This window comes from Trichomycterus rosablanca, chromosome 24 (assembly GCF_030014385.1).
Source record: "Trichomycterus rosablanca isolate fTriRos1 chromosome 24, fTriRos1.hap1, whole genome shotgun sequence".
In the NCBI taxonomy this organism is placed as follows: Eukaryota; Metazoa; Chordata; class Actinopteri; order Siluriformes; family Trichomycteridae; genus Trichomycterus; species Trichomycterus rosablanca.
In genome coordinates, this window is record NC_086011.1 from 1,447,373 (window position 1) to 1,470,645 (window position 23,273).

At 42.5% G+C, this 23,273-nt stretch overlaps 1 protein-coding gene across 1 annotated transcript; it reads right to left on the minus strand.

Annotated features, from left to right (window-relative positions):
- Positions 1-1,924: 1,924 nt before the first annotated feature.
- Positions 1,925-21,798, minus strand: slc6a1b (solute carrier family 6 member 1b). The gene is made up of 15 exons (XM_062986156.1): positions 21,487-21,798; positions 17,222-17,596; positions 16,015-16,146; positions 15,810-15,910; positions 14,807-14,916; positions 14,402-14,534; positions 14,169-14,303; positions 13,198-13,301; positions 12,868-12,992; positions 10,606-10,718; positions 10,358-10,489; positions 8,065-8,167; positions 6,653-6,753; positions 6,391-6,558; positions 1,925-4,688 (listed from the first exon to the last, which is right to left on the minus strand). The coding sequence occupies exons 2-15, from the start codon at positions 17,454-17,456 to the stop codon at positions 4,584-4,586; spliced, it is 1,797 nt and encodes a 598-aa protein (XP_062842226.1). The 5' UTR covers positions 17,457-17,596; positions 21,487-21,798; the 3' UTR covers positions 1,925-4,583.
- Positions 21,799-23,273: the final 1,475 nt, after the last annotated feature.

The following is a 23,273-nucleotide window of genomic DNA, read 5'->3' on the forward strand; positions in this document are numbered from 1 at the left end:
ATGTTGTGTAGAACCTGTTCATTTTTAAGCCCTTTTTCTTTTAAACCAGGGCGCAATTTCGACTGAAAACCCGACTGTGTACCCCGGCGTTCTCTCTTTGTTCGGAGCTGAATAGCTCGTTCAGGCTTATCGATGGCGCGCACGCTTCAGCGGATCCGTTATCTCTGTTCAGCACCGGTCATTAACGGCCGGCTTTTATTTCACCGCGCTGCCAAAGCGATTTGACGTTACTCGGCCGACCACACGCTCGCTCGCTGTGACGTGTTTTTAATCCGTTCAGTCGAATGCGGGTCTAATTTTCTTTGTAAAATGATTTGTATCCGTGTACAGGAACGACTCGAAAGTCTAAGAATCGGGTGGAACTAATTATAACAAACGTAAAAACGTGAGCTAATTATGAACACGTCGTTAGAGGAACGAGCTCCATCGATCAGAAACAACAATAAGAACAAGAACAATGCCCTTATTGTCATTTTCACGCTTATTGAGCACTTTATGAGGAGCACCTATCTGTTATCAATATTTATTGATTATTTTATAAGCTACACTTACAATACTAATAAACATCATGGGTATACAAGTACTGAATGTTGCCCATCGGTCGCTTGTGCATTTCGTCACCCTGCTGTACCAACACAATCCAATACAAGCAATTGAGAATTAAGAGCTTCACTCAAGTGTCCAAAAGTGGCAGCCTGGCAGTGGCGGGACTTGAACCAGCAACCTTCAGACTGCCAGTGTTCCTATTTAGGAGTATTTTAGGGTGCATGTTAGTCCAGGAAAATGAGTATTTGCGCCATAGGGTGTAAAAAAGTGGTTGTAAGGAGAGACAGCTCAAATGGGCGGCCAGTAAAGCAGCTATACTAACAAATAATCAACCAGGTTTATTTTAGATATGTAAGAACGAGCGGGGCGAGGTAGCCGGCAGTCTGGCAAACAAGAGAACCAGTCCGAATTGTACATCCAAAGGGGGAAACAAAATAAACTAATTCAAGCTAGGAGGAGAGCTAGAGGTGAGACAAAGATTGTGTCAGCTACTCAGTCCACCAATGTACCAGCACACAACTACAGCTCATTACTTTTACCTAAATGCTAATTAAAGAAAGAGAGCTAGAGGTGAGAGCTAGAGGTGAGATAAAGGTAAGTGCGTCAGCTACTCAGTCCACCAATGTACCAGCACACAACCACAGCCTAATACTTAAAAGAAAAAAGGGAAAATTATTAAAAAAGGGAGACAGGTGACTGCTTTGTTTGTCTGACCTTGGATGTGTAGTCCACTTTGGAACATAGTGCACCACGCCCGGTCCTGAAAAACAGCTGCATATGTCAGCTTTTATACCACTATGAATATGAATCGCTGCACCTCGCAATTTAAACAAAGGCACCTGGTTCCGGGGACGAATACTTGTTAGATTTTGACATGATGAACGTGGCTAAGAATGAGCAGGGTGAGGTAGCCAGCAGTCCTGATGAGAACCAGTTCGGTTTGTGAATCAAAAGGGGGGAAACAAAGTACATGAATTCAAGAAAGGAGGAGAACTAGAGGTGAGAGCTAGAGGTGAGACAAAGGCAAGTACGTCAGCTACTCAGTCCACCAATGTACCAGCACACAAGCACAAATCATTACTTTTCCCTAAATGCTAATTAAAAACAGCGAGCCATAGGTGAGAGCTAGAGGTGAGACAAAGGCAAGTACGTCAGCTACTCAGTCCACCAATGTACCAGCCCACAAGCACAAATCATTACTTCTCCTTCAACACTAATAAATATAAAAAGAAAAAGCATTTACGAGGGGTCAGATGATCTTGTTTTCGGCCATGAATATAAATCGTCCCGGGGACGAATTCTTTTTAGGTTTGGAGATCAAATGCAGCAAATGTAAACAGATGTAAACAGATGTAAAGAGACGTGCGTGACTCAGAGATTCATTATAATCTATAATACTTTATTTATTGTTCAGATAACATCGCAATCATGCTTTTATACAACACCATCTAAAGACATGAATTATATTTCTTTATTTCTGTATTTATTTATATATAGAATATCTTACATTAGGCCCGGGAAACAGTTAGAAATATACAAAACAATATTCTCTGACTAGACAAACGGTATTATCTATAGTTTATTATATATATACTTCTCTTCTCGTTATTGATAGTAATCTTTTTTACATTTCATAAAGACTATGTGCTTTAGTTTCTGAGAGCTTTAATATTATTATTATTCTCGTCATTATTGCAGTAAAGAGTAAAGAATAAAGAATAGAGGTTTTTTATATATTTTTTTAAACATTTAGACGAAACCTCGGCGGTCAGATGGACGTTCACAGATACGTTTACACACAGTACAGGTTTACAGAGAGAGAGAGAGAGATCTGCTGATCGGAAACTTTGTACAAAACTCACACAACACTCGTTCCTTTATTGATCGATTGATTGATCGATTGCACGTTATCGGATCGTCGTTAATAAAGGTCGTTATGTCACGTCCTTTATCCCCTGTCACGTACACATAGCTGCCGCGGAAGCTAACCGACCTGGAATTAAAGAACCGCGGGGATTAAACCAGTCTTAATTTTTTTGAATGGAAACTCTAATATATGACATAGTTTAATAATCGTGCCCATCCCTGATGTGTTTCTTTAAATTTGATCTACTAAATGCGTCCGATATGATTCACAGTTTTAATATTTCAGTTTAGGTAAAATACAGCTGGTTTCTCCATAGGTGCCTTTAACCCCCCTCAAACCCCCTAAAAAAAACCAACATCTCGGTATGGAAGGTCAGTACGGCTTCTCGGATGGTCTGATCCACTCGATTCGGGAGAGATTTGGTCACGTCTACCATCGTTCCTGAGAAGCGTCACGAGAACGAGCAGGATTAACAGTGGAATCGGCGGCTTCGCTTCCTCACGTGACTCGTTTTTTTTTTTTTTTGTGCCTTTATTTCTAACCCTGCGCTCTTCTCACACACAGTGCATGTAAAACGGCTTCATATGCAAATCGCTTTGACACACAATGGCGGTTTTGGTCCTCCTGACGCTATAAAAACCATTAAGAAAACACATACAAAGTTATTCAGTCCTTAGAAAACAAAGACGAGAAGAAAACGACTAACAGTCTCCGGTATGGCGTGACGAATCTGCTCAGGTAGAAAAGTTCATCGCTTCGTTTGACGTCTGTAAACTCGACTCGGTTCAGTGTTTGTGCTTTTGTCAGGATTTTTGTAAACTCGAAGTTTCTTTTAGAGCTGGATTAGTTTTACAGTCTGCGTGATTTGACAGGCAGGATCGTACGGAATGAAGGATATCAGATCAGATCACTTATATTGGTACAGCAGCATGACTGAACACAGTAGCACAGTGGGATTGAGAATGTGACTGGGTCTGGACGTTATTATTTTATTAATTTATTTTTTTTATCTTAAGGATTCGGACGATAAAATAATTGTTTTAGAGACTCACAGAAGCCCTTAAATTCTGTCTATGGAAACGAGTGAGGCCAGATGCTCTGGTGCTAATATGGGGCCAGTTTGGTGTCCCAAAAATGGACAACCTGTCAGTAAACTGTAACTCTTGGGGCCGTGAGGAGCGATTCGGCAAAATCGGTTGAAATCCCAGCTTATCGCTAACCCACATGATGCCCATGTGGTCATGATGCTTGGGTAATTTGAGTGGAACGCTTGGGGAAAGCGATGGCTTACGGAAATGTGTAGAAAGTAATCGTCAATCTTTTTTTGGGCACAAGACGTGACGCCAAAGCTCGGATGGTTCGCTGCATGTTTGCTGATTATCAGACCTTATTTAAACAAGAATAAAATACACACATACGTACAAGCTAGATTCTAATAATTGTAAGATACGGTTCCCAAATGCCACCCTCATGCCTGGCACAGTTGGATTAACATACAGGAATAACAGTCCACAAGTCCAGCCGCGAATGGCTGCACGAGCCGCAGGTTCAAACCCCCCTGCTTAAGGTCGTGCTCCTCTCTGCCATCAGCACATAAAACTAATCCAGCTAGAATAAAGATTTAGATTTAATAAACAGTAAAAGTCTCTTTATAACCTCACACACAGGCCTCAGATACGGGCCGGTGCTCGAACCCGGACATGCCCATAATACACTTTACTATATATAACGTACGGCATTCAGATGTTTTTTATGTATTTCAAATACAATCAAATACAATTTGATTCTAATCTAAGATCTTTATACAGTATGGTAACATAATTACAGCGGGTAAATAGATACGGAATTAGCACAGTAGCGTTCAATCACGTGGGGATCTGAACGGTAATCGAGCGTTATAATGTTACGTCCTTTTGGAAATAAAAACTAATATATATTTTTGCATACGCAATAAGAACTAGCGCTAGGTGGCGGGGGGATCGACCCCACACACTTTTCACACACACGTTTAAAATATTCACTCGTAATCGGGTTGCTCACGTTATCCCCCCCCCCCTGGAGGTAGGTGATTATATTTTAGACGTGGAAGTCCCCGGTATGGTGCTCAACCTCGATTACTTGGTTCGATTTTGTTCAGAAGAGAGGCGGCTCTTGCCGGACGCCGCGGGTTTTAGATGTACGCCTCGTCGTTGGTCTGGTTTTCGGGCTGCTGCTGCTCTGGTCCGTTCTCCTGAGTCTTCACCACCACCGTGGGCTGGGTCATTATCCTCAAACGCTGCAAAAAACGCCAAAAATATCAAATCAATAAAACAGAACTCAAGAATCAGGAGCGTCCACATATTTTTGGACATATAAGTGAACAACATACAGTGACGTTTTAAGGTTGACTACTGGACTAGTAATCAGAAGGTTGCTGACCCAGGTTGCCACTGCTGGGCCCTTGAGCAAGGCCCTTAACCCTCGAGGACTGTTTACTGTAAGTCATGAATGTAAATGCTCGGGTGGCGCAGCGGCAAAACACGCTCTTGAGTTCAAATCTCAGCTGTGCTATCAGCCAGTTGGGCGCCTACACAGACACAGGTGTGTGTCTGTAGGGGGCGGGACAACAGCCGAAACAGAGCAATCACGACCCCTGCTGACTGGTCGAAGTTGTAGCTTAGTAGTTAAAGTACTGGACTAGTAAGCAGAAGGTCGCTGGTTGAAACCCCACCACCTCGGGTGGCACAGCTGTAAAACACTTAGCTCTCAGCTCTGCTATCAGCCAGTCAGGCGCCTACACAGACATATGATTGGCTGCGTGTCTGTAAGGGGCGGGACAACAGCCGAAACCTGCTGACCAGTCGAGACGCCTGCACAAAGGGTGGCTGATCCAAGCTACCCGCTGTCTCCCTCCCTAAACCAAGAGCTCCGAGATGAACTGGAGCCATAATAACTGCTGCTCTTGCAACTAACGGGTAGTGAATCCCCACAGTCATGTTCTAAAATGTAGTCGAAAGCTTCCCAGAAGAAACTCGATATGATATTTGGGTTTGGGACATAATGTGTGTCTGTTAAAAAATTAATTCATTCATTTATTGTCGGTTTTATCACCGCTTTATCCTGGTCAGGGTCATGGTGGGTACGGTTCACTAGGCGAAAGGCAGGAAGCACCCCGGACAGGTCGCCTGGTAGCAGGACCGCACCCGTTTAGAAACGCACAGTGAATTCAGAAAGCGTAAAACTGTGGCGTTACAGTTAAAGGTTTTTGGCGACGTGACGCAGCGCCTCAGCCGGTGCAGATGTGGTGGGTATACGGTGGTGAAACGCGGACGGCGGGATCAAATCCAGTCACTGATTGATTAGCTAATCAGGCAGTAATTGAAGCTGACGCTGACGTTTCTGCTCCCGCTGTGAGTGCTGATTCCGGCGTCGCTCTCGGCTCAGAGCTGAAAGCTTTCTTTATATAATTACAGGTTTCAGGCGCCTATTTTCAGACGCGCCCGGAGCAAAGATGCGTGCAGAACCGCTGTGTAGCCGCTTCACTCATTCTGAACGTTTCATTTCTTCAATCAGCTCGACATTCACTCAGCGGAATCCACATTCTATTTCATTTGATTTATGGTTACCATGACGATTTTTGTTTTTTTAAAGCATTTCCTCTTTGATTGTTCTTCAGATTTAGTCCTATTCTAGATACGTGTGCTGTGATCGACCGCTTCTTTTCACCTGCAGGGGGCAGGTTCATGTGGAGATCCGTATGGTGCACGGAGAGTCACGCACTGATCTCTGTTATCCCCAGTCTCTGTGCAGTACCATCGTTCAGCCAGCAGAGGTCATAAGAGGACACAGACAAGCATTTGCTATACCGTTTGGCTACACATCCCGCCTTGGACAGTCAATCATCTCCATGCAGATGCCAGTCCAGCCGACAGCACCACTAGGATTAGATACTACACATCTCTGTGTCAGATGGATTTCAGAGATCCTGAGATCCTTACCTCCTTATACGAGCCTTTCAAGGTGAGGAACATGTAGACCATGTACCCGGGAATTAGAACCATCGAGGACAAGGCCATGCACCACCCTACACCCTGTCCCCATTTTGGGAACACGTAGTTATTCATGGTGAGAGGAACCATCTGAATGGCGCTGAACAGGAACACACCCTACAGTAAGAAAAAAAACAGACAGTTAGAGTCAGTGACCGTGAAGTCAGTGCTATGAAGTGACCCTTGAGGCGCCCACTGTTCTCATACTTACAGCCACGATCAGGGGCGTGAACACCACCCAGCACAGCTTCCACCAGATGCACGGTTTGTACCCGATCATCTCCTCGATGTTGCCGTAGAACTTATTGACACCTGAAACGACAACGGAGAAGAACGTCGTACCGGTGTGCAGCGGCGCATTAGCACAGATGCAGTCGTTTGCATAATTACACGCACCAGGCTCAAGAGTTATTTAGCACAGATTAATATCATGCATTTAGATAAAGCGGGTGCAGGAGATTAGCATGAATTTAAACGTGATTAGATGAATCGCGTCAGCAATTTATTCAGCTGCTCAAAGCGCGTTATACATTTTAGAACCGCGGAACTGTGGAAGATCGCCATTTTATTCAGCATTTCAGCTACAATATGTGGAAAAATGTGAACAGAAACATAAATATTGTCCACGTTTGTGCTTCTCCAGCATCTCGTTCCAAACACACGGGCATGAAAATAGATGCCAGTTGCTGCAACATTACTGGCATCCAAACATCCATTCTTGAAGTTTTTCACTATATTTTGAAGCGTCAGCAGGAATCCATGTCCATTCAGCCAGATAATAACTGACACTGGTCTCTGATAAGCCATGAGGTCGGTATTCCACTTCATCCCAAAGGTTATCTCTAATAATCACTTATTATGAAGCTTGCATGGGGCATCACAATAATAACACACAATATAAATTCCATTATTTTATATTCTGCTACAATTTCTGTAGCATTGAAACATCAGCTGTCTGATATGCTAGCCCACCACCGCTGTGGTATGAGTTCGAATCTCAGGCTGTGCTATCGGACAGCCGGGCGCCTACACAGACACAATCGGCTCTGTCTGTGGGGAGGAAGGTTCTAAGGGATTCCGCATTGCTGCTGTAATTGCGGCCTCTGCTGGCTGGTTGAGGCGCTGAACTGTGCGTGACTCTGTGCTTTCCAAGGGGGTCAGGACTGCAGCAAGGGGGGAGATACAACTGGGTAACTGGATATGACTAAATTCTAAGAAACAGTAAAAAACGTATGAATAGAATATTAAAAAAGGAAAAGGTGTCCGTATACTTTTGACCATATAGTGTAGCTTGAACTTAGCCTTCAGTCATGTTGATACCCATCTGACCAATCAGAATGAAGGATTCAACAGCGGTATAAACTGTATCATTAATTCATTGTCTGTTTTACCACCACTGTAACCTGGTCAGGGTTGCAGTGGGTCTGATTCATTGGGCAAAAGGTAAGAACACATAGTACACACACACTTAGGGTCATTTCTAGTGGGAGAAAACCGGAGCACCCGGAGGAAACCCACACGGACACAGGGAGAACATGCAAACTCCACACAGGAAGGACCCTGGGGATTCTGTCCCACTTGTCGCTCTGCCGAATAAATAAGTGTAAATAATTATTTCTTTACCGTAGAACCAGGAGATGGAGATGCACTCGAAGAAGACCAGGAAGAGCAGACACATTCCACTGGCTGAGTAGTAATCAAAAAGCTTAAAGACGTACAGGCCGCCCTGCAAAGTAAAAAATAAAGGCACTAAGGAGGCGTAAAACATAAACATAAAGATATATTTATACCGCTAACGAAGCCTAACGAGCGAGCGCTGGTCAGACTGGTGATTCACTCCATTACTAATCCTCCATCATGAATAAATGTGCATAATTCAAATATTTGCACAGCCGTCAGAGAGCTCGGAATGAGCAGTGATTAGTAATGGATATACTGAGTGTGAATTATAGTGACAATTAGGGGGAAAATATTATATAATTTAATATAATATAAAATACGAGGGTTCTTCAAAACCTTTCCGCACTTTTTTAACTCTATTTATTATGAATTTCAAAAACAAACTCCGTCACTTTTCTACATGTTCACCCTCCGATGCATTTTTCCAGCATCGTACCAACTTTGTAATGCTGTCAGCAAAAAATAATGCAGCGCTGCTTCCACATCATCACATGAAAATCTTCATCTCTGGGTCAGACGGACTTCAGGAATCCAGAGATCTGCTTATTCTAAACATCTCTGGGTCAGACGGACTTCAGGGATCCAAAGATCTGCTTATTCTAAACATCTCTGGGTCAGACGGACTTCAGGGATCCAAAGATCTGCTTATTCTAAACATCTCTGGGTCAGACGGACTTCAGGGATCCAAAGATCTGCTTATTCTAAACATCTCTGGGTCAGACGGACTTCAGGAATCCAGAGATCTGCTTATTCTAAACATCTCTGGGTCAGACGGACTTCAGGAATCCAGAGATCTGCTTATTCTAAACATCTCTGGGTCAGACGGACTTCAGGGATCCAAAGATCTGCTTATTCTAAACATCTCTGGGTCAGACGGACTTCAGGGATCCAAAGATCTGCTTATTCTAAACATCTCTGGGTCAGACGGACTTCAGGGATCCAAAGATCTGCTTATTCTAAACATCTCTGGGTCAGACGGACTTCAGGAATCCAGAGATCCGCTTATACTAAACATCTCTGAGTCAGATGGACTTCAGGGATCCAGAGATCTGCTTATACTAAACATCTCTGGGTCAGATGGACTTCAGGGATCCAGAGATCTGCTTATTCTAAACATCTCTGGGTCAGACAGACTTCAGGGATTCAGAGATCCGCTTATACTAAACATCTCTGGGACAGACGGACTTCAGGGATCCAGAGATCTGCTTATTCTAAACATCTCTGGGTCAGATGTACTTCAGGGATCCAAAGATCTGCTTATTCTAAACATCTCTGGGTCAGATGGACTTCAGGGATCCAAAGATCTGCTTATTCTAAACATCTCTGGGACAGACAGACTTCAGGGATCCAGAGATCTGCTTATACTAAACATCTCTGGGACAGACAGACTTCAGGGATCCAGAGATCCGCTTATACTAAACATCTCTGGGACAGACAGACTTCAGGGATCCAGAGATCCGCTTATACTAAACATCTCTGGGACAGACAGACTTCAGGGATCCAGAGATCCGCTTATACTAAACATCTCTGGGACAGACAGACTTCAGGGATCCAGAGATCCGCTTATACTATGGTGGAAATAACGTTGTTAATGCAAGAAAATTCAGGGGTATTATGACTTAACACCATTCACACTATATTGCCAAAAGTACTTGGACGCCAGACCGTGAGCTCGTCGGATGCCCTGTTTCAAAAACAAACTGAATTAAAATAGAGTGACGTGTAGAGTCTACGTGATCTTTTCAGCTATAACAACGCTTCACACAAGACTTTAAAGCATGTCTGTGGGAATCTGTGCCCATCTAGTCAAAACATGGAGTTATTTACAGAGCTTGCTTTGTGCTGGAACAGGAAAGGGCCTTCCCTACACTGTTGCTGCAAAGTCGGACACATGTATTTTCTTTATATGACTGATTTTTTACACCTGTTAGGAACTGCTGTGGCTTAAACACATGAATCTGAAAGTAATAAAGAGGCGTCCCAATACTTTGTGTGTAACTGGTTGAGGTCACTGTACTGTTAACACTACAAAGCCATTAACTCTCTCCAAAATAAAGATATTTTGGTCCTGGGAGTCTCTTAATGCATGGCGATCCGACTTAATGCAGCTGGGAAAGCTTTCAATCCGCCCACTTCAGGTCTTTTAGCCCCGAGGTTTTGATTACGATCGTACTTTTACTTCCACGCCCGGCTAAATCCACCGTACGGATAATCGGAGCGGACGTAACGCACTGACCTGCGTGATGTTCGAAAGGCCGATTATGTAAGACACCAGACAGACGATGGCGATGAAGATTTCTCGTCGTCCTCGCAGCAGACGGGGGAACTCGTCCACCAGGGCGGTGATGAAACCCTCCACCGTGCAGAACTGTGGGTGAACACGGGTACAATCATTTACATTTCTGTTATTAATTTTATACCATGTAATGAGATCATGAACGGCACTTTGTTATAGACTGGACTTTAATATCCGGCGTTTTTTACCTGACTGTCGATTCCCAGCATGAGCAGCATGGAGAAGAAGAGAATCGCCCACAGTGGAGAGATGGGCAGCTGGGTAACGGCTTCTGGATACGCCAAGAAGGCCAAACCGGGACCTGGAATACAAAGAGCACAAAATGATGTTCTATTATTAATAATTAAATAAATGTTACAGATAACAGAAAGCTCCTAGATTGATAACAATGAATTGGATATATCTGTATTTTTTGTTTTTATTTATTCTGTATGTGTGACATTTATAAATCTGTACATTTATTTATTTATTTTACTTTTTGTGCGAGAGCTGTAATGCAGTTGGTATTTTTTGGTAATTTCCTTTTCCCTTACTGTACCATGGTTTCAGCAGTTCACCCACGTTGAGTCGTGTCCCTCTGCACTGCCTAGTTTGGCCGGCAGATAGGGCACGGAGGCATAGTGTGATCATGTGCCTCATGAGCGTTCCAGGTGGACGGTTTCCTATATATCTCGGATTCTCTCTCTTTTTTGCAGCTCATTGTTGGCACTCTTGTGCTCTCTCTAAAGCTCAGGCTGATCCAGATTTCTGCTGACCTCTGATGTCAGCATTATTTCGGTTTTAGAAACTGCCCCCGGGCTTGCAGCTTTTAAGGATTAGCAGAGTGCCCATGTAGAGCAGTGATGTCCCTGTTTTTGGAGCGGAACCACCTGTAAAACTACAGTGGAAGGGTGAGGGGTTCTGACAGGTTCTGATAGTTTCCAGTCTGTTCTGGTTCCGAGAGCTGGTTTGTCACATTTCATGACATCCGGTTCTCATTCCTGCACTATCCCTCTTCTATCCATTTTGTCCATTGTGGGTTGTGGATGTTCTTGTGGATGTGATTGGATGGATAAATGGATGGATGGATAGATGGATGGATGTAATTGGATGGATGGATAGATGGATGGATGTAATTGGATGGATGGATAGATGGATGGGTGTAACTGAATGGATGGATGTGATTGGATGGACGGATGTGATTGGATGGATGGATGTGATTGGATGGATGTGATTGGATGGATGGATGTGATTGGATGGATGCAATGGATGGATGAATGGATGGATGTGATTGGATGGATGGATGTGATTGGATGGATGGATGGATGGATGGATGGATGTGATTGGATGGATGGATGTGATTGGATGGATGGATGGATGGATGGATGTGATTGGATGGATGGATGGATGGAATGGATGGATGTATGTGATTGGATGGACGGATGAATGGATGGATGTGATTGGATGGATGGATGGATGTGATTGGATGGATGGATGTGATTGGATGGTTGGATGTGATTGGATGGATGGATGTGATTGGATGGATGGATGGATGGATGGATGTGATTGGATGGATGGATGTGATTGGATGGATGGATGGATGGATGGATGTGATTGGATGGATGGATGGATGGAATGGATGGATGTATGTGATTGGATGGACGGATGAATGGATGGATGTGATTGGATGGATGGATGTGATTGGATGGATGGATGGATGTGATTGGATGGATGGATGTGATTGGATGGTTGGATGGTTGGATGGATGGATGTGATTGGATGGATGGATGTGATTGGATGGTTGGATGGATGGATGTGATTGGATGGATGGATGTGATTGGATGGATGGATGGATGGAGGGATGGATGAATGGATGGCTGGACGGATGGATGAATGGATGGATGGATGAATGGATGGATGGATGGATGGGTGGATGTGATTGGATGTATGGATGTAACTGAATGAATGGATGGATGTATTAATGCATTAATGGATTAATGGATGGATGTGATTGGATGGATGTAACTGAATGAATGGATGGATGGATGGATGTATTAATGGATTAATGGATGGATGTGATTGGATGGATGTAACTGAATGAATGGATTAATGGATGGATGAATGGATGGATGTGATTGAATGGATGAATGGACATATAGATGGATGGATGGTGTTTGCTCTGAGAGGACATGTAGACGTAACTGAACCCTTGTACCGAAGAAGTCAAGCATTTAATCCTATACTGTTATTCACACCCACTGCCCCCCCCATACTAACAAATAAAATAAATATAAATGAATAAATGGAAATGCGACTGCATCACACCACACAGTCATGGATTACTAGTGCTGGGACTTTATCCTACGTTTGATTGAAAGCTCCTTTTCATCCATCATGATTGTTTTTGACCTCGGAATTGAACGGCAGGCTTTCGCCCGAGCACCCGAGCGTCCGGCGTCAATCTTAATTACCTGACGCGGCCACGTCGGCGATCGGCCTTTTGGTGATGTGCGCCATGAATCCCACGATGGAGAAGATGACAAAGCCGGCGAACATGCTGGTGAAGGAGTTGATGCAGCAGACGATGATGGAATCCCTGCGGAGAACACAGAGGGTGATTATCTGCCCTCGTTATATCGACCTCCACTCCTCGAAGATTGACTAGACGTCCTGCTTTATTGTGCGGCCTGAATAGTATCGGATCATATTTTGCAGTGATGGGTGAACGGTAAGCGCTCTGTATTATAGAAAAGAAGGAGACTGTAGGCGTCGATATCGTGGGTCAATTCATTGCTGCTTACTTGTACACGTTGTTGTTGAAGGGGTTGTAGCTTCCGAGGGCGATTAGAGACCCCAGACCGAGTCCGTATGAGAAGAAAATTTGGGTGGCAGCATCGAGCCACACCTAAGAGGACAAATGAGACAGAAAACGATCATGAATATTATAAATGACTTCATTAAAACAAATAAATCGAAGTAAAGAGACGACTGCATGTCTGTGATGATTTATGGCTGTATTTTGGGGTGAAATATGGACCTTTGTTTTGTACGATTATTTAGTTGTTTTTTTTTTGGCTGCTCCTGTATTTAGGCGTTACTACAGTGGATCTGGTCCACAGACTTGGATGCCCTTCCTGGCGCAACACTTTTATTTCTCCTGTTTCTATCCGAGCTTGGGACTGGCACTGAGAGTGCACTAAAGAGTGTGCCACCCAATGGCACCGCTGAGATTTGAACCCTGAATCCCCAGATCTCAGCAGGAGTGGGCTGCTGTACTAACATTATAAAATGGGTTTTTTGCCAGTGTGCCGCGTGTGGTGCCCTCATAGGTTCCAGATAGAACGGTGTGGCTCCTGTGTCCACCAGTTTGACTACTCAAAGCACGTCTTATGTACTTGTCATTCCTGGTAGAGGAGGCGTGGCATGACCTGACCTGTATGCCCATTGATTGGACTAAAGGTGGCATACCTATCAGTCTGGTAAACTTTGTGCCCATCAGCCCTGGTAAAGAAGTCACTGCCTCAGTGCCCCAGGGATGCAGGTGTGGCCCTCGTGCCCATTGGTCCCAATGACGTGTCCAAATTCTACATATCCGTTTAAGGTCCTGGTCTGGTAATCATAATTATTTGAATTGAACTGATGGATGGATGAATGAATGTGATTGGATGGATGGATGATGTAATTGGATGATGGATGGATGTGATTGGATGGATGGATGAATGGATGGATGGATGGATGAGTCCAGTTGTTTTGTAGATCTAATCTGACGTACTTCGGACTCCTTCAGCTTTTGGAAATCAGGTGTGATGTAGAATAAAATGCCGTCTGTGGCCCCTGGCAGCGTCACTCCACGGAAGAAGAGGATCAGCAGCATGAAGTACGGGTACGTGGCTGAGAAGTAGACCACCTGAAAAAACAAAAACACAACATCCGTGACTTAACACTGTAAGCAGGTGTTAAACGTCCTCAGGTGGGGACGGCAGGTTAAATCCGTCAAGTTCTCACCTTTCCTGTCCATCCCACACCTTTCCAGATGCAGAAGTAGACCAGGACCCACGCGATGGCCAGCGTTATGGCCAGCGGCAGCCTGATCTCCCCGGGTTTCTCCAGTCCGTCGGTGAGCTGGTGCACGTTACGTCTGTGGGCGCACATACAAACGGACGTTACACGCGAGCCGAAACGTACCCCGACCCAGACGGACTGGCATCGACGGTGCCGTTTAGTCAAAACACAGCCTTCATTCTCCATGCACGTCATGTCAGGCCGAGCTGTCCGGACGCCAGGCGGGCACAATCGCTGCATTTTTGTGCAAATAACACTGGTCCTTTTATAAAAGAAGCAGCATTTTAGCATGCAAACCAGAGCGCTGAAGGCCCGAAACTCTTCCAGCAAGTGGATGCCAGTACTTACTCCCAAAACTCCACCACGGCGCTGGTCATGTTCGCCGTGTTGGGGAGGCTGTAGTTGGAAAAGCAGCGCTCTGTGTTCCAGGGATTGTCGCAGGATTTCCACGGAAGCTCCTGAAACCAGAAAATGATGATGATGATGATGATGATTATTATTATTATTATTGTTATTATTATTAATAATAAACATTATTTAAAACAGGCTGGACGTCACTGGCTCATGAGACAGTGGTCTGGCGCAAGCCAAAAGTATGTGGACACCTCACAGTGAGACTGCTGGACATCTCTTATTTATATTATAACTATGTTCTTCTGGAAACGTTTGCGACAAGAATGTGTCTGTGGGAATTTGTGCCCATTGTGACTGGTCAGGCACCAATGATGAATTCAATCATTAGTTTGGTGTGTCCACATACTTTTGGTCATATTATTTCTTGATGTTTCACCACGTGTGACGTTCACTGACCGGAATGCTGTTTTCTGACAAACGTGAAACCATTTCCAATCTCCAGTTTGAACATTCATTAGTTTGACCTTACTGGAACTCTGTTAGTTGCCTTGCTGGTGCTCACAGATTACAGTGCTAGTGGTTAGAACCTTAATAACTGATGCACCTGAGGCCTTAGCAGAAACCTTTTTGTGGCTACAACAGCCTCCAATGTCTGTGTCTATGGGAATTTGTGCCCACATCTGTGAGATCAGGCACTGATGTTAAATTAGGAGGCCTAGCTCACCATCGAAGTTCCAACTCATCCAGAAGGTGTTCAGAGGTCAGGGCTCCTCCAACCAGAGTTATGACTGGTCAGACTGGGACTCTCTTTATTGGCCTTCCCCAAACTACGTTTAGAATTGATTTTGTTGTCGTGTGTGTGGCTCAAACACTCTAACTCATTAATAAGGAGCATGTCCACATACTTTTGGCTATACGTTTTGGTAAACTTTATTATTTAATTTACTCTGCACTTTTAATTAAGAACTGCACTTTTGCTTCGTTACACCGGTCGTACCTTAGTAAAGGAGTTATACAGGTAGTAAATAGCCCAGGAGATGATGACGATGTAGTAAATGTTGAGCCAGAAGGACAGAACTGCTGCTGCCAGGCCGACACCTACCAACAAACCACAGAATTCATTCAATCACTAAATTACATATCTTTGTTGTTATGATGAAAATGTTCCATCCTGATGGTACAGATTGTTATTCCATCATTACCCTTGAACATGGGTGCCAGCTTCCACACCCCGAGGCCGCCGATGGAGGTGTACTGACCGAGAGAGCATTCGAGCAGAAACAGGGGCATGCCGGCAAATATAAGTGTCAGAAAATAAGGAATCAAGAAGGCTCCTGAAAAACAAATAAAAGGGTCATTAAATCACTGAACCGTAACAGAAGCTCATTTATTCACAGCTGGAAAAATGAAAACGTGATTAATTCCATCAGCAATGAGAAGGAAATATAAACTGTACCAGCAACCAAACAATTATTGATATGAATAAATTATATGATCGAAAGACGTTATTATACCTGCAGATAAATGAGAACGTTCACATAAATTATTGTTCATTATTAACAAAACCAAGCACTAAATCATCTTTAAATAATACAAATCATACTAAAAATTAATAAAATAATAAATTGATAGTTTCATTAAAACAATATTTTAATAAATTTTAGTTGTAATAATTAATTTATAATAAATAATTCATATTTGTATTTAAACAGCATTTTTGCACTAATGTTTTTTTTCACAAATACATGTTTACATTTGAAATACATTTTAAATTAATTTAATTGCGATTTATTATGCGAAATTTTAATAATAATAATTATTATTGTTATGACTATATTAATTACTGTTATTACTATTGTCATTATTATTGTTGTTGTTATTTACTTATTATTATAATAATTATTATTATCATTATTGTTATTAAAATTAATATTATAATTGATATTATTACATTACAGTTATTATTATTATTGTTATATTATTATTGTTACTGTAATTATTGTTATTGTTGTCATTGTTTTTATTATTGTTATTATTATTATTTCTATTATTATTATTATTATTGTCATTGTTTTTATTATTGTTATTATTGTTATAATTATTATAGTTACAGTAATTATTTGTATTATTACTGTTGTTGTTATTGTTGTCATTGTTTTTATTATTGTTATTATTATTTCTATTATTATTATTGTTATTGTTGTCATTGTTATTATTATTTCTATTATTATTATTTCTATGATTATTATTATTATTATTATTATTATTATTTCTATTATTATTATTATTATTATTATCATCGTTATTATTATAGTTGTTAATATTATTATGATAAATGAAACTATATTTTCCAGAGTTGTAAGAATTACACCTGGAGCTGAATTTATCCCCCTGTGTTGTGTTTTGTACCTCCTCCGTTTTTGCCGCACAGGTAAGGAAACCTCCAGACGTTCCCGAGCCCGATCGCGTACCCGACACACGACAGCAGAAAGTCGAACTTGCCGGCCCACGTCTCTCGGTCGGGCAGCTCTTTTTTCTTCTGCACCTTTACGACCAGCGTCTTGGGTTTGTCGTTGGTGGCGGGCGCGTCGTTCAGCTCGGTCAGGACGTGTCCATCCGACGCTTTCGCTCCGTTACTGGACATGCTGGTGATGTCGCGGGGCTTAGCGGAGCTCCTGGCGGCCGCACGCGGGACTTCGGCTCCGCTCCACGCGGACAGCAGCTTCGCGGCTCCGGCGGCTCCTCCGGGGCCCCCAACAGAAACGCGACTTTGGTCAGCGGGATCTGGAAGTAACAGACAGTTAATCAGAGGTGCAAATGTTCGAAACTCAACTTTAACAGAACTAGAAATGAAAACGTACAAGTGTATTTTTCTAATATTCTGTAATAAAACTGCAGCGCGGAGACGTGATGGTGAATTTTGAGCGACAGGAAGGCGGATCGATGCAGGCTGTGTCCTAAATCACAACATTAAACAGTGTGCAAATCACTTCTCCATCATCAAACCCAGCTGTAGGATGGTGCTGTTCTGAGGCACTTAATGCGCGGATTGAAGCGCAGCCTGGGTTCAGTGCGCACTTATTCGAACCAGCGTTTCTCATACTGGTACCAGAGCTGTGCTGTGCTGTGCTGTGCTGTGCTGTGGTGTGTAAAGCAGAAAAAAAAATAATCTGCGAGTTTTACAGTGTAGTTGCGCAGCTGATGATTGAATACAATGAAGGGCCTTACTCAGGGGCCCAACAGTGTCAACATGGCGATCGTGTGGCATGAACCCAGTTCAGTACCCTAACTGCTGCGTGACAACTGCGATCACTGACTGTGTGGAGTTTTCAATGCTCACCTTACATGTGTGTGGATTTCCACTGGATACTCCGGTTACCTACCACCACCACCCTCCCCTCCCCCATAAAAAAAAAACATCCAGTGAGTGGATAAATTGCCTCTTAATTTTAAATTGCCTCTAATTTGTGCCCTACCCTGAGTAAGAGAAGCTGCACCCCACCCGAAAATGATGCGTAAAATACAGTGAAGTAATTACAAACTAAGACTCATGAATGAAATATTTATATTACATTTTAATAAATATTTAAATTAGAGTTTAAGTTCATCCACTATTGAACTATCACCCCCCCCCCAACTGCACATTTTCCAGGTCCAAATCTAGCAGCTCTGTTCAGAATATTTAATATGAATTGTTCCATGTTGGTGACTTCATTTATAATATTTTCCACTTGTTTACTATCCAGCATGGACGCACCCTATAAAAATAAGAACGAAATATGTTATTTTATGTATTGTTAATAATAAATCAATAAAAATGCAGTTTAAACCTGCTTATGTAAGACGGGATTTTGTTTGGGTTTATTTATTGCGGACCCAGCACGAATCCTGAATATATTTTCGGCACGAACATTTGATCCAAATTTTAATTGTCAGTTTTAAAACGACCCTTTGTGTTACTCTTCATGCCCACCTCCCTCAACACCCTCTTCAACTTCCCAAAATCAGACTCTTTCCTGCCCCCTTGTCCATGATCCACTGGTGTAATTTTGCATTAGTAACAGTATAAATGGTTGAATGAAGCTGTTACTGGCTTGATTGCTATTGGCCCCCTTAAACTATGGGCCCCAGTGCAACCCCCCTCAGACCACCCACCTCCACAATGCCTCTGATAAAATATGTCAGGTGCCACCCGAAGACGCTGGGCACAAGTGAAAACGCTCAGACTCGCTCACACCTAAAAGCAAATAAGAGTAAATAATCCACCTTCTGCATGTTCCTGAGTTCCTGAAAAACAATCCACAATGACATGGCCGAAGCAAGGGGAGAATGTACCAAACTCCATACAGACAGGGGCCTATGTTGCTGTGCGGTACCCACTCCATCAGTTCCACCACGATTAAAATTCTGCCCATTTTTAAGATGCCATAAAGAAACCAATACCCCCACACACACACACACACACACACGCACACACAACTCCTCAACTCCAGTGTCCGAGCTTTCCTGGTATTCAATACACCTGATTTAGCTAATAAGCTCATTATTAATCAACCCTTAAGTTGGATCAGGTGTGTTAGGAGCGCAGCAATCTCAAAACTCAAGACTAAGTGCGTCTCTATGACTGGACTGAAGGGATTCCTGCTCTAAAAACTCATTTCAGCACCTTCAAATAAAAACGTATAATAATTTATGTCACTTTTATTGACACAAGACATTGTACTGTTAGGAAGGCAGTCAGTGAGAAAGGGTTGCCAGGTCTGCAGGTACTATTACGCTGAGGTTTGAGATTAAAAAGTAGGCTAAAGCATTCAAGACACTCCGAAATTTCTTCTCGGCTGATAACTGGCAACCCTAGTCAGAAATGCATTTGGAACTTCTTTTTTTTTTTTTTACTAACAACAGCGTATTCGTTTTGGTAATTTTTAATTGTGTCCTAATGTTTCACACAACTGTAGGAATGAGCATTTTTGTTGCACACTATTACGCTGAAAACTGAACACATTTTTGTTTTTCTGCCCCTAAATTCCAACGCCAATTTTAGGCAGGATGCCACCCAAACTGCGCCGCCAATGGTGCGTAAAATACGCAATCTGCCTGATTTACTCTACAAATGAAGTGCACAGTAATGCTTTTCATTACAGTCATTAAGGCTGTGTTCTAAATCGCTTTAATGTACAGCGGTTCATGTAATCTGCAGGGAACTATTTTAAAGTATATTTAGGCGTTAAATGTTTAGACGCACTATTTAGTGCGGAGTTGTGCGGTTTGGGACGCAGCCCGACGCTCTTTCTCTGCCGCTAAAATTCAAGAGCTGTGAAAAGAAAATCACTCATTTATTAATTTACTGAATTGAGCAGCCTGATCAGGGTGGCAATGTGAGAAATAAAGGTGATACTACAGTAATATTCGGTATCTGCATTTGTGCGGCTCATTAAAATGGATTTGAACGGCGCGCACATCCTATCAGTTATTATTACGCTCTATTAAAAGTGTAATTTACCTTGGTGCATCGACGATTTAAATATATACTGAATAGTAACCAGTGTCAGAAATGTGACCATTTGATTTGGCGAGTTATTTAGTGCAGTTATGTGCGATTTGGAACGCAACCTGAATTCAGTGCCAATTTAAGCGCTCCGAATAAAAATCCGAGACCAACTTCACCAGAATCCCTAAAATACAGCATTTTGTATTGTGCTATTCAACCCTGAATACAATACAAACCCCTAACAGCATTTGTATATGGTATTAAAACTTAAGTGAATCATATAATTCGTGATTTGTGACACACAGGCTGCGCTCCAAACCACAACAAAATGTGATTTAAAATGCGCGATCTACAAAAAATAGATGCGTAACTGAAGGAATTAATTACTTTTTATTGTACTTTTTAAATGCAATAGTTCAGTGCGTTCCTTGTTCTGCATCTACTCAAGGTCCAAGTCCAGGTGATTTCACCAGCATATCTAGATCTAAATGCTGTTTTTTTCTCTTTTCTTTTAAAAAGCGTCCTGACCTGAATATTTTCAGCTATTTAGTCCTGGCGCGCATTATATGATATTTTTTCTATTGAAACAGACACCAGAACTACGGAACTGAACAAAATCTATGTGAAACACACACTCTGCTATTTGAAATGCGTCCAAATTGTGATTTTTTTGTGTGCAGGTTGTGTTTTATATTGTGCGTTTGAGACGCAGCCGGGTTCAGCGCGCATCATTTGTGCGCATTCAAATTCAAGCGCAATTAATGAAACCTGTGACCTAAAATGAGGAGATGTGGCTTTTTACAAAACACGTATGATTACTTTTAAAATAAACATTTAAACTCCGTATCATCTATTTGTTCATGTATGTATTTTTTACCTGGTAGGAACTATTCAGTAAAACAAGAAGGATGAATGAAATCCTGGTCATTTTTAATTATAATGAATGTAAATTTTATGCATATCTTATTTAACATATTCCTGTGAATGTAAAAATCGTGATTAACCATTTACAATCTGCAGTGCGCATGGCAATTGAAAGAAGGCGCACATACCCATTGTGCACAAACCTTTACGCACGGTGTGCAAACGATTCCGATTGCCAAACCAAAAAAAATGCAACAAATGACAAACTAGCCAATATATATAACTCCATTCACCATGAGATAAAGCGAAATCTGCTTACATTTAACCTGATTCTTCTTCCAGACCCTTGGATCCTCCACTTATTCCTCTTGAAGCAAAGACAAACAAATGGTTTCCATAAATAAGCGCGCAAAAACAAGTGTTTATCCTGATGAAAATGGAGTCAAAAGAAAAAGGGAAAAAAGCCCAAAACAGAGGAGCAGATCGAGCCTGGAGCAGCAACAGCAGCAACTAAACCATCAGGCTGCACAGCAAAGGATGGAGATGATGGTGGTGGTGATGATGATGATGATCCTCCACCTTCATCCGCCGAGCTCCAATGAGAGTGTGAGGGTGCAATGTCTCCGAGTCCAACATCTCCAGCACTGACATCACTCTGGAGCATCTTCACAGCCCCCGGCTTTTATATGGACGGTGTTTTTGTGTGTGTGTGTGTGTGTGTGTGTGTATTGTTATGTGTTTAATTAGGGTCATTCGCTCTTTTTTGATCAAATACTTTAATTACTTACAGGTTAAAATAAACAGTTTAATAAGGTTAAATGTGCACTGAGGAATATTTTACAGTTATGACTGGATACAGTTTGAACAGTGGCAATATAAGGATGGTGGGGCTTGAACCGGCAACCTTCTGATTACTAATCCAATACCTTATTCGCTGAGCCACCGCTGTCCTTTTAATTGTTTTATTCTTAAATAGAAAAACCATTTATATTTGACAGGGACGGCATGGTGATGAGGTGGTAGCTCTATTGCTGCACAGCAAAAAGGAACTGGGTTCAATTCCCTGCCCTGGTGATCAAAGTCCTTTCTGTGTGAAGTTTGCATGTTCTCCCTGAGTTTCCTCCAGGTGCTTCGATTTTCTCCCACAAGACCAAAGACAAGCAGTTAGGTTAATTGGAGCTACTAGAAGTTGCCCAAAGTGTAAGTCTGCTCTCTGGTGACCTGTCCGGGGTGTTTCCTGCCTTCCGTCCAATGAATCAGACCCACAGAGACCCTGACCAGGATAAAGCGGAGGTAAAACAGAGAATAAATGAATCAATGCACTCACTCTTCCTTACAAATGAGGTGAAAATATAGACACTCGTCAGGAACGGTCGGTAATGTCAGTTTTAAAATAAATTCTTTTATACATTTTATGAATTTGAGAGCTGACTTTAGGACAGGGGTCTTCCTCGCTTGTTTGCCTGTGGACTAGGAATGCAAATTTTGCCAATTTCATTAAAACAAATACCAGGCGGGCACCGATATTTGTTTTTTTAGCAGCAGTACTGGAATTCCCTCAGATTGTGGCACAGTGTTCCTATAGAAACTTTAAGCAACCTGATTTATAGCAGGCTTCATCTTGAAGTTCATCCTGTTTTGTTTGCTAAGTTAAAATCATACTGTAGGTGCTTGGGTTCAAACCCAGCCGTGCGTCTGTGGGTGGTGGCTGATGCCCTGCAATGGATTCCGGTGGATCCCAGTGGATCTCAAAGGAACCAGACCTGCAGCGACCCCGACCAAGTTAAGGCAGTTGATGAACATTAAATAAAATGATGAAATTAATTTAACACTATAAAGTGTGACAAATATGCAACAAGAAAAGTCATACTGAGGTACATTTTCACTTCCACGTGCCAACATCAGCTGTGCCAACGCCCTCCGTCCACCCACTGCTAAAAATACACCGCACAGCTTCAAAAAATGCTCAGTAATTTGCTCTGGCTGCACCAACGGTCGCCAAACTGGCAGATTTGGAACACGATGCCAATCACACTGTGGATTCTGGAAGGCGGCGATAAGAGAGCGTCAGCGAGCAGAGTCTGGGCGCGAGAGATAAACCCTACA

Bases quoted from the DNA above. Each gene is read 5' to 3' on its own strand.
- slc6a1b (XM_062986156.1), bottom strand. From the start codon at position 17,456: ATGTCCAGTAACGGAGCGAAAGCGTCGGATGGACACGTCCTGACCGAG. The intron at 16,147-17,221 runs GTACAAAACACA...TTTGTTTTTCAG, and splicing joins GTGCGGCAAAAACGGAGGAG to GAGCCTTCTTGATTCCTTAT. The intron at 15,911-16,014 runs GTAATGATGGAA...GTTTGTTGGTAG, and splicing joins GCTGGCACCCATGTTCAAGG to GTGTCGGCCTGGCAGCAGCA.